Here is a 12,778-nt window from a genome sequence, read left to right as displayed (position 1 = left end):
TGTGGCTCAAGCGGTAGTGCGCTCTCCTGGCATGCGTGCGGCCCGGGTTCGATCCTCAGCACCACATACAAAAAAAGATGTTGTGCCCGCCGATAACTTTAAAAAAAAAAAAAAAGAATTCATTTACACTCTCAAAAATTATTGTGGGGACTAAGATATGGCTCAGTGGGTAGATTGCTTGCCTACCTCTGGGTCTGATACCTAGTCCATGGAAAAGAAAATAGAAATGTGTGATACCTAAAGTGCTTTTATTTATATGGGCTATATCTATTTATATTTATTTTAGAGAAATTTTGAAGTACTACTTAATTTATTAAAAACAATAAGCCCAGTGTATATTAACATGAATAAAATATTTTTATAGACATTAACTATATTTTCTAAAACAAAAAATTATGTAAGTGGCATTATTTTACAGTTTTTAAAAAAATCTCTTTAATGTTGAGCATTATAAGATACATGGATTTTTCCATATTTACTTTTGCATTCAACCTCTTGTTGTCTTGGTTGAGATATATGACGAAAATGCAGCCCACACAGCTGTGCAGTTGGAAGAGGGAAGATAATATTTTAATAACTTTTTCAGATAATTATGGATATTCTCCTTTGATACTGCACCAAAATTTGCAAATGATAGTTTATTAAATGATAGTTATAATGTGGAATCTGAAGCCATGTTAATGAAATTTTTATACTCCACTAATGACTGAATGGATATTTTACTTAAGCATGATTTTTCTTACATTGGTTATTTGGAAAACATCAATTCATTAAATTATGTGGCTCTTCTGAACACTTTGTTATAAGGTAACAAAAATTTTATTCTTTTATGTCATTAATGATCTCACCAGAAAAGTAAATATCAGAAAATTGTCGAGTTCCCTGTGGCAGATAAAATTTTCCAAAGTTCTGTATCTTACTCTAAAGTTCAGATTTATCAGTTTTTCTTCCTTAAAATGACAAACTTGTTTTGTTCATTTTTGTAACTTAGTAAATAGATTTCCTGAATAATCAGTCAGATATGAATGGATACTCATTGTTTTTCAAATAAAATTGGTGTCCTTTGAAAAAAAGGCCTAATTCATCTTGTGCCTCAACAAGTGTTTTTCCTCAGAGCAGCCATTATACTTTAATATGTAGCAAACATTCATACATACACACCCACTTTTTTTTTTTTTTTTTTGTTACTAGGAATTGAACCAATGGTTCCTTCACCACTGAGCCCTATCCCCAGACCTTTTTATTTTTTGAGAGAGGGTCTCACTAAGTTGATCAAGGCCTCAGTAAGTTGCTGAGTCTAATCTTGATCTAGTGATCTTCCTGCCTTGGCCTCCTGAGTAGTTGGCATTACAGGGGTGTGCCTCATTGTATACTTGCTGCTGATGCTGGTTTTTTTTTTTTTTTTTTTGGCGGTCATGTGGGGGACTGGAAGTCGAACCCAGGGCTTTGCAAATGCAAGGGAGACACTTTGCCACTGAGCAGCTACATCCCAGCCTTTGTCTAGCTTCTTAATGAAGTTTTTTTCAAACAAATCTAAGATACCATTTAACTCTGTAGTACTTTTCTGTGTGAGGTTTATTTATTTATTTATATTTTCCTTTTACGGTGCTGGGAATTGAACCCAGGACCTTGCATGTGGTAAGCCAGTACTCTACCACTGAGCTGTACCTCTGGCCCTGTTATTTTATAATTCTGTTATTATACCCAATAAAATGAGCAGTAATTCCTTGATGTCATAATACCCTGTCAATATTTGTCTCAGAATAGGTGGTTTGTTTGACTAGCATGCAAATTTAAGGAGTACTTATTTAAGTATTCTGAGTCTCTCCTGTATGTGGCATTGACTTGGTTAGAGAAACTAGGTCAGTTGTCCTATAGGATGTCCCATGTTCTGAATTTATCATTTACCTTATATACCCAACTTCTTCTTTAACTTTTATATTTCTATAAATTGAAGGTAGCTCTTACAGCTGTGCTGCCCAGTACAAGGTGTGTTAGTAACCACTAGTAGCTATTTAAAGTAGTATAAAAATTATATTTAAAGAAGTATAAAAATTAAGTTACTCAGTTGCATTAACTATATTTCAAGTGCTCAAGAGTCACATACAGAACATTGCCATCATAGTACAAAGTTCTTGTGGGCAGTGCTCATCTAGAACCTTGATTAGATTCAAGTACAATGTTTTTGGCAAGAGTATTTTATGGACAGTGTTGTAGTTGATTTGTAGTAGTCGCATCAGAAGAGACATAACGTTTGAATGTCCCACCTAATGTTTTTTTTTTTCTTTCTGATACTTATTTTTTACTTTTAAGTGGACACAATATCTTTAGTTTACATTTATGTGGTGCTGAGGATTGAATTCAGTGCCTCACACATGCTAGGCGAGCACTCTACCACTGAGCCACAACCCCAGCCCCCACCTCTAATAGTTTTAAGATCGATTGGGGGCTGGGGACATAGCTCAGTTGGTAGAGTGCTTGTCTTGCATGCACAAGGCCATGGGTTCAATCCCCAGCACCACCAAAAAAAAAAAAAAAAAAAAAAAATCGATTGGTTGTTGATCACCTTGAATAGTTTCTAACAATGTTAACTGCAAATAAAAAGTTTTTCTTCTTCCTTTACTAATGAAGTCTTTTGACATCTTTTTCTTGTCTTCTTGTATTCGCTAAATTATTTCAATAAAAGTAGAAATGTTTGAAGTTAATATTCCTTTTTTTTTTTTTTTTGGTACCAGGGATAGAATCCAGGGTGCTTTAACCACTAAGCCACACCCCCAGCCCTTTTATTTCTTATTTTTAAATTTTTAGTTGTAGATGGACACAATACACAGTATCTTCATTTATTTTTATGCAGTGCTAAGCATCAAACCCAGTGCCTCATGCATGCAAGGCAAGCACTCTACCACTGAGCTACAACCCCAGGCAATTATTTCTTATTTTGAGACAGAGTTTTGCTAAGTTGCTTAGGGCCTCGCTAAATTGATGAGGCTGGTCTTGAACTTTTTATCCTTCTGCCTCAGCCTCCGAATTTACTGGGATTACCCACATATGCCACTGTACCCAGCCAGATTATTCTGTTTTTAGGATTATATGGAAAACAAATAATATTTGAAATGTCACTTTGTTGTAATAGTGATTCTCTAAATATCAAACCTTTATTTTAACTTGCAGGCACAAAAATCCCAAACCAAGAAATTCTGGACAACAAGGACAGGTACCATCTTTAGGTCAGCAACAACAAGTACTTCCTAAGCACAAGACCAGTGAGAAGCAAGAAAAGAGTGAAAAGCCACAGAAACGCCCCTTGACTCCTTTTCACCATCGTATATCTATCAGTGATGATGTTGGCATGGACACAGATTCAGCCAGCCAAAGACTTGTCATCTCTGCTTCAGATAGTCAAGTGAGATTTTCAAATATCCGAACTAATGATGTAGCAAAGACTCCTCAGATGCATGGCACTGAAATGACAAATTCACCTCAACCACCCCCACTTAGTCCTCACCCATGTGATGTGGTTGATGAAGGAGTGACTAAAACACCTTCAACTCCTCAGAGTCAACATTTTTATCAAATGCCAACACCGGATCCCTTGGTTCCTACTAAACCAATGGAAGATAGGATAGACAGTTTGTCCCAGTCTTTCCCACCTCAATTCCAGGAAGCTGTAGAGCCTACAGTATATATTGGTACAGCTGTAAACTTGGAAGAAGATGAAGCTAATATAGCCTGGAAGTATTACAAAGTCCCAAAGAAAAAAGATGTAGAGTTTTTACCACCTCAACTTCCAAGTGATAAATTCAAGGATGATCCAGTTGGACCTTTTGGACAGGAAAATGTAACATCAGTTACAGAGTATGTATTTTTTTTAATAGTCACTACTATAAGTTAAGGGTGGAAATGATCTAAGTTCTTAATATTAGGACTCCGGGATTTGTTTCAGAATAGGATTTACAATAATAAATCCTCTGAGTATTAAATTTGTATAATTTCTTTTCTTTTTTTTTCCTCAGGGAACCTCTTCATTATGAATAGTTTAGCCACCAAAAAAAAAAAGTGGAGAAAATAATATATAAACACTCATATCCATCAGCCAACCAATGTTAGAACTCCCGTGTACTATTTTTCTTCTTTCACTTCCTGAATTGGTGCTTATTATTTCTATACATGTCCTTATATGTGTAGCTCTAATTAAGTCACGTTAATGACTTTATGGTATTTCCTTGTTACTATATCATAATTTAATTTGCTCTCTAAAAGATGGATATGTTGATCATTTTCAGTTTTTCACAGTTACAAAGGATGTAACTGAACTTGTTTTGTACACATTTCTTTCTGCACTTGTATAAGAATTACTCTAGGAAATACATTGAAAATTAGAGTTGCTAGGCCATGAGGTTTGTCCATTTTCAGTCTTAAGGGTTGCTGTCCAAACAGCTGATATAGTTTTTCTCTAATGAACCAGCAGAGTATGAGAAAAACTGTTATTCTTCATTTTCCTCAATACTTGGTGTTAGGAGTCTTTGAATTTGGCTGTATGCAAAATGGCATCTCATTGTCTTTAATACATACTTTCCAGATTCCTAATGAGGTTAAGCATCTTATAAAATATATATTGATCATTTAGATTACCTCTTCTGTGAATTGCAGTCTTTTTTTTTTTTTTTTAAGTCTTTCTTGTCTGATTTGTTCTTTTCACCTTCTGGTTACCTGTTAGTAATATGTGCTATAGATACTTTGCTTCATCTGTGATTTGCCTTATTTGTTCACTATATTTATGACATATATTATGACATACTTTGGGCAGAAGGTGTTTTTTTTTCTGTTTTCTGAATATATATACAGCTTGTCAAATAAGTCTTTTGCATTTTTACATTTTTTTAAAACATGAAATCCAACAAACTGCTACTACTATATTCCTTAGAACTGTCTACCTATTTGTTAGTCAAAGGCCAAGTAGTATGCAAAGATTACATTTCCTTTTCTCAGTCCATTGTCAGTCAGTTATGTTTTTATTGTTTAAAAATTACTCAAGGGTTAAATGATATCTTAGACTTTATTAGTTGGTTGAAATGTCATATGTCTCCATTATTTGTGTATTTTTCCCTATTATGTAATTATTATATAGAATTTTTTACTTTCTAGTGTTGTTTACTGGATATGTTTTCTAGGATTTTATTTTAGTAGATAGTAGATAGATGCCTAAGTTAATATAACTAGTGGCTTCTCTTGGGATTTGCTCTTATTTTGTTGACAAACATCTTCAATACTCTTCTTGAGTGAGAGATTGTGGGAAATATATATTTAACATCTTTGAATTTCTGAAAATGATTTGATTTTGTCCTTGTACTCATTGATAATTTGGGTATATATTGCATTTTCAGTGAAATATCATTTTCTCTTAGAACTCTTATGGCATTGTTTGTCTTCTAATGGCTTCCAACAAAATATGTAATAACAGTCTCATTCTGGCTCACTTTTTAAAGAATGTGATCTGTTACCTCCATGAGGCTTTAGGGTTTTCTTTTTAGATTTAGAATTGTGAAATTCTAAGAATATGTTTAAGTATAGCAAGCTTTTTTTTTTTTTTTTTTTTTTAAGTCCTTGTACTAAATACTTGAAGGGACTGTTTAATTTGAAGTCTTTTTTTTTTTTTTTTTTTTTTGTCCTGCTACTGGGAAATCTTTCTTGGATATCATCTCTCTTTTTTTCCCCCTATTCTCTTTGGAACTTTATGATTCCAATGGTGAGTTTCTTTATTTTCTCATTTTAAAATCTTTTTCCCCTTTTGTGTTCTGGGGGACTTCCTTATTTCTTATAGCCCTTTCTAGAATTTCTCTGTCTTATTTATTTATTTATATATGAATGATTGAATGAATGAGATGGGTGTTGCTCTATTGCCTATGCTGGCCTTGAATTCACAGCTGGGATTATATAGGTGTGCCCCATGCTGGGCACACCTATATAATGTTACTAAAATTTTCTAAACAGATTTTTTAAAAATATTTTTATGTGATGCTGAGGATCCAACCCAGGACCTCGCATGTGCTAGGCGAGCGCTCTACTGCTTAGCTGCAATCCCAGCCCCTAAACAGATTTTTTAAAAAATACAAGATTAGCATCCCCTTCTTGTCATTTGTTTAAAAAACTTTTTTTTGGCTGTAGAATTACCTTATTTTGATCTTTTATCTTCATTGTTCTTATATTTCTGATAATAATTATTTTTTATAGACACTTTAAAATGAGAGAATAGATTGGAAAGTTTGTGTACATAGGCTAACGTTTTTGATTGGCAGGCCTTGCTTCACTTCAGAATGAAGAAGTTAATGTCTTTGACCTCATCACTTTGTTTTCTTGAAACTCTTCCATCAAGCATGGTGGCATACACCTGAAATCTCAGCTGCTTGGGAGGCTAAGGCAGGAGCACCACAAGTTCACCGTAAGCCTAGGCAATTTAGGAGATCCTGTTTCAAAAATTTTTTTTTTAAATGAGTGTGGGGACTAGGGATACAGCTCAGTGGTAGAGTGCCCTGAGTTCAATTTTCCATCACCTTTTTTTTTAATTAATTAATTTATTTATTTTTTAGTTGTACGCAATGCCTTTATTTTATTTATTTGTTTTTATATGGTGCTGACGATTGAACTCAGTGCTCACACATGCTAGGCGAGTATTCTGCTGAGCCACAACCCCAGCACCCCCATTACCTTTTATGAATTAAAAAAAAAAATCTGTTTTCCCATTTTGAGCTCTTCTCATTTTCGTCTAGACATGTTAAGTCCAGATTTTTAAAAAAATTTTTTCTAGGCATTTTGGGTATTATATTGTTCATATAGTTTTCCTACAGTCTCCTTTTGCATACTGTAGACTGAACTTTCTCTGTTGTATTTCATCTGATTTTGAGCTTCCCTAAGATTTAGTCTGTTCCATTTATAACGTCTCATTTTCCCTACTGTTAAGCAATTTATTCTCTCTTAAAATGCCTTTGTTATCATTTTAGCAGACACCTTGTGTTTCATCTAACACTTGAATTTAAAATAATTGTAGGATTTTATTTTTAATTAAAGTCTGGATTTTGAATTAAGAAACTTCAGAATACTTTTCTGATCAATAAAGACAACTAACTTGTGTAATAGTGGATCTTTTAAAGTTAATGTCTTAGAAACAGGTTTAAAACAAAGATCATAATCTAGCTAGGCATGGTGGCACATGCCTATAATCCCAGTAATTTGGGGGGTGGGAGGCATGAAGATTGAAACTTTGAGGCCAGCTACAGCAATTTAGTGAGGCCTCTCAAAATAAAATGGACTGGGGGTGTGGCTCAGTGGTAGAGCACCCCTGGGTTCAGTTCCCAGGAAGAGTGGGATTTAAATAGGGAAGAGGGAGGGTAGTAATTTATCCAGTGCTAAATACAGATATCTAAGCCAACTTCAGGTCTTGCTTGAAACTGTTAGTCTAAAGAATGTTTTGTATACAGCAGCCAGAGTGACCATAAGTTAAATGATGTTCTTCATTTGCTTAAATCCCTCCAATAGTTTGCCTATATACTAAGAATAAAATTCAAAGTCTTTCTCATGATAATGTAAAATTGTATAGTCATCTGCCTAACTAGTGTTCACCCTGTTTGCTTTCTGATTTAGCCACACTGTCCTCCTTGCCATTGCTTCCAAAAGCCAAGCTCTTGCCTCTTGACCTTCCAAATTGCATCACACAGTCTGGGGAACTACTTACTCCTTATCATTAAGTACCTTTCAGATAGAATTTTCCTGATCATTCTGTCCAAAATATGGTCTATCTTTTCTCCCCCAAATCATGTCTATACTATACATTGGTTTTTAACTGCTCCTTAATATATCTCATCTGAAATTATGTATTTGTTAATTGTCTTTTCCCTACTAGAATGTAAGCTCTATGAGGGCAAGGACTCTTTGTTTGCTGCTGTATTCCTCTAGCTTTAACACAAACATGCCTACAACAATCTTAGGAATATAGTAGAAATTCAACAATGTTTGGATGAATGAAACAGCAGTTTGGTCCTAGAACATTTTATTGCTTTAAAACTTGTTTACTTTCCAAGTTATATTTTCTATTTAATGTATGTAAAAATGTGGTATAAATATTTTCAATTATAAAAACTTCAAGAGTGAGTTTTTATGGACACATTGTGTTCAAAAGATCTAAGAATTCTGGCTATAGCTTTAAATAAATACTTTGGCTGCTTAACCTTAGTATACAGCTTAACATTAGAATCTGTTCTAAAAATGATTTGACATTTTTCTTACTGAATAAGAATGAGAATGAAGAAGCATAATATAGAAAAATAGCATGCAGAGTAGAGTGGTACTGGGTCATGATTATGTAAGTTAAGGAAATAACATGCTTTTGCCTGTGCCTGGCTATCATTTTTTCTCTCGTAGAAAAGAAAAACAAACAATTGAATAAATTTTTAAAATTTTTGTGTTATTTTGTCTCTTGAGCATTGTTAAGACTATGATAGTTACTAAAATTTGTAGTATGTCAAAATTTACTCATTATAGTGTTATAGATTAGGAGATAGGTCAACCATCAGAGGTTTTGCTTCTGTATGCACTAAGAAACATTTGTGGATTATAATAGTTCTATACTTGGTTGACAATTTTTTTTTCCTCATGTTTCAGTCATTTAGATGATTTTGTCCTTTCCCTGGAATTCTTGTCCTATGGCAGTAATTCTTAACGGGGGGTATTTTCCATCTTATCATCCTCAGGATGGTAAAAATATTTTGAGAAATTTTTGGTTGTCATAATTGGAGATATGCAAGTGACATGAGGTAGGTAGAGGCCAGAGATGCTAAATACCTTTTAATTTTATTTTCCCTAGTCCTGAGAATTGAATCTGGGGGCACTCTGTCACTGATCTTCATCCCTAGCCCTTTTTATTCTTTATTTTGAGACAGGGTCTCTGAGTTGCCCAAAGTGGCTTCAAACTTGTGATTCTCTTGCCTCAGTTTCCCCAGTAGCTGAGATTACGGGTATGTATTACTATACCTGGCTTGCTATATATCTTTATAGTGCAGGTGTAGTCTCTCCACAACAAAAAATTATACAGATCCACATTTTAATAGCGTTGTAGTGCTTTAAGATAATGAATACCTTTTTAATAGTAGCTATTAATAGCTATTAGGTCCACTGTGTTTAATGATAAACTTCATTAGGAAGATCTCCCAGTATTACTGTAGTCCCCCTAAATCACAGTAAAATACTGGCATAATCTTTGTTGTCACATACTGAAGCATAAAAGTCCTTTTTCCCCCATGGTGAAAAGGATCTTTTGGAAGAACCTGATAATTCTATTATTTTTCCTTTGAATTTTGAAAGTGTATTTAAATGTGTAGCAATTAATTTTAATGATGTTAATTAGAAGACTTTTTGCAAGTCCTGAATTCTTTCTCCTTTCTTAAAACAATTATCTTTCTTTTTAAATTCATTTTCTTAAAAGATATATATTCTAGGGCTGAGGTGTGGCTCAGTGATAAAGGCTTGCCTAGCATGTGTGAAGCACTGAGTTTGATCCCTGGTATCACATATAAATAAATTTTAAAAAAGGCCCATCAACAATTTTAAATATATATATATATATATTTTTTTTCTATATCAGTTTGCATAAAACTGAAATTTCTGTTATGTGCAAGATGTTGTGAGACACTGTAGGGGTATAAAGTAAATTTGGTCCAGGCTCCAAACTTGTTGTATAATGGAAGATAACATGAAATTATCTTATAGAAGCATGAATAAAAAAATAGCAGAAGCTGGGCACTGTGCTGTACTCCTGTAATCCTAGCAGCTGAGGAGGCTGAGGCAGGAAAATCACAAGTTCGATGCTAGCCTCAGCAATTTATCAAAGCCCTAAGTAACTTAATAATACCCTATCTCAAAAAGTAAAAAGGGCTAGGGATGTGGCTCCATAATGAAGCACCACGGGGCTCAATCCCTGATACCAAAATAAAGAAAAACAGCAAGAATGCAGAGCCACAATTGGTTGAAAAATTGAATTCCATTTATGGAGATCAGAAGCTTTTAATGTAGTTTGGCATGGATAGATGATAGGGATCCTGCTTAGTAGTTTAGTGTGTTGTGATGAGAAATGAGATTGAAAAGTGGGTTAAAGGCAATAGAATAGCAAATTATTGCTCATAAATTGATATATTATCCTTCGAACAACAGGAGTACTATTGCAAGCTTTATGATCAAGGAGATCGATTTGGGCATGTTTGAACTACTCAGACAAAAAGTGATGTAAGGTTATCTCTAGGAAGTTACAAACAGCAATAGATTCAGGGATATATCAATGCTATAGATACTATGATGTAGTTGAAAAATCTTTTCAGCAAGTTGAGTAGTAGACTAACAGAAGAGTTAACAAGCATATTAATTTCTTGAGGAAGATGAGAAAGAGCAGGTTTGAAGACTTCTTTACAAGCCTTTTTACCTATTTTAGGCTACGTCTTACCAAATTTCAGTTTTATGATTTTATTAGAAGTTGCTTTCCAGAATAGAAGTACCTTGAAATAACTATTGGCATACCTTACTAAGTATGGTCTTGCTAAATAATTAAGGTCTAGCTAAATAATAATGGCATGTCAACCTAAAACAAAAATAAATAAATAAATGGTTTTTAAGAAGAGGGATTGAGATACCTTTGAGATACCCTTTTCATCTGTGACCTTAGCTATGTATATTATATGCAGACTGCAAAATGTGAATTCAGTATGAACTGTCTGATTAGACAGATTCCATCCGGTGTTGGAACATGTGTATATAGCTTAAGAGGAAACCGTTAAAAACTCGGAGTTCAAAGGGCACGGATATATCTAAACAATTAGTTTTCTCATGATAGTTGAATTTCATAGAGAATTATAGTAGGAGGAAAATTGAGAGTTTTTTTTTTTTTTGTGTTGAGTAGAAATCCATTTTCCATTTAGTATAAATAGATGTTTTGTGTTGATCACTATTGAAAGGTGATATGTACTCTGCTTCCATAATAAATGGATAAATGAAAGAAAGCTTTGCTCTTCATTTCTCTGCTGTGTAGTTTTTGATAGTAATGGCTAACTAACTAGTACAGGGTAATAGAATGCATGATTTCTGAATACTTCCCTTAGTCTTAGACTTACATGTGTAGCACCTTATGAAAATATTTTCACCAGCTATGTTAAAGTTGAATTCCTTTTTTAATTTGTTAGAATTTCATTGTGGGAGGGAGATGTTAGGGGTGGAACACAGCATGTCCCATACATGGAATATACAGACATCTGGGAGTTTTTAAAACAAAATCTTCATTTTGTTCCTTATTGTATTTAGTTTCTCTGTTAGTGATAGTGTCTATTTTAGAATAGAGGCTGAGGCTATGGATCTTATAATTTTAAAGACAAAAAGTTTTGCCAAGAAGCATTATAGTTTTTAAATCTTTTTTCAAGGGTTTAGTTCTTAGTTTTAGTAGAATTTGTGATTGTTTAAAATAATCTGCTATTCTAATTCAGATGGAAACCTTTCTAAACCCTGAGCAAAGAAAGATATATACCTGAGTGTAGTTCTTTCCATGTTGTTCTGTAGTCAGGGTGCATTACGATGTTTTAACTATTTTAATATTCATCAGTAGAACTACTGCTTTGTTGTATTATATCTACTAGATTTTTATTGTATGTGTATAGTATAGAATGCATTATTTGATCTCTTAAAAGGTAGTTTTGAATGCCTTTGTCTCATAGAAAGAAACCTGTGATGAAATAAACTCGATTTGATTGTACTCTAAATCTTTTAAGTAAGTCTTCTCTATTTGCTGTTTAATTTTAATGCAATAAAACTCTAATTTTGATAGTTTGATTCACTTCAAGGATTCATTCTGAATGTGGGAGATGGTACTAGAATAAGTTAATTTAAAGAAAAGGGAAAGATTTTAAGGTTCATTAAATTCATCTGTTCTTTAACATTCCCTTCTATTGCTTGTCTCCTTCTATAATTGTCAATCTTAAAATACTGTCATATTGTAGAGGAATTTTTATTAAATAAAGGCATAAAGGCAGCTCCTACCCTAAGCCATGTTAAATTTTATCAGTGCATTTCAGGTCAGTGTGTTATTGTCAGAGTGAAAAGTGGGAGATGTAATTAATGATACAAAGGAAATTTAAATTTGTTTTGGACTTTTCAACATTTCTGCTTATGGTTGTACCTGATTCTCTTCCAGTTTGTCTGTACTTAGCTTTATTTCTAATTGAAACTATCTGAAGTTAAGTATTTGGCTATCTATGAAAGTTCTTTTTATTAAAGGAGAGGTGTTCTTGTTCCTGTATATGAAAGTATTATGTGTACTATATAATTGAATATTAACAGTAAAAATTTGAATTTTTAATCAGGCACCTCAAAACTCACAATTTTTTATTTCTATTTTTATGAACTTTTAATACAGAAGAATGTATAATGTAAATTATTTATTTTAAAATTTATTGTGATTTGATATTGACTACATTTAAAATTTTTGCATATCCCAATGTCTGTGAGAATGATTCAATAAAATAACAAAAATTTGTGTTTAGGCAATGCATTTGGTTTACTCCTTTTTATTAACAGAGCCTTGTGAAGGAGGATTAGTGTTTTTAACAATGTTACTGTGCACTAGTTTAGCACCTATGTGTGTAAACAGTGTGGCAGTTTTTATGCTTCTGCCAGAGAACAACTTAATGTGCAAAACAATTGTATTATTTACCTGTACAGAGTAGTAGTGTCAAGATGTGGATGGAAGAGC

General features: G+C 33.4%; 1 protein-coding gene across 1 annotated transcript in view; it reads left to right on the top strand.

Moving 5' to 3' along the window:
* The window catches only part of Med13 (mediator complex subunit 13), a 90,224-nt gene that overhangs the window by 33,829 nt on the left and 43,617 nt on the right, over positions 1–12,778 (top strand). The window contains exon 9 of the mRNA XM_077801016.1: positions 3,172–3,855. Coding sequence (XP_077657142.1) covers positions 3,172–3,855 — 684 coding nt within the window. The remainder of the gene's footprint in view (positions 1–3,171; positions 3,856–12,778) is intronic.

Source organism: Urocitellus parryii, chromosome 7 (genome assembly GCF_045843805.1).
Source record: "Urocitellus parryii isolate mUroPar1 chromosome 7, mUroPar1.hap1, whole genome shotgun sequence".
NCBI lineage: Eukaryota > Metazoa > Chordata > Mammalia > Rodentia > Sciuridae > Urocitellus > Urocitellus parryii.
This window is presented reverse-complemented; position numbering and strand designations above follow the sequence as displayed.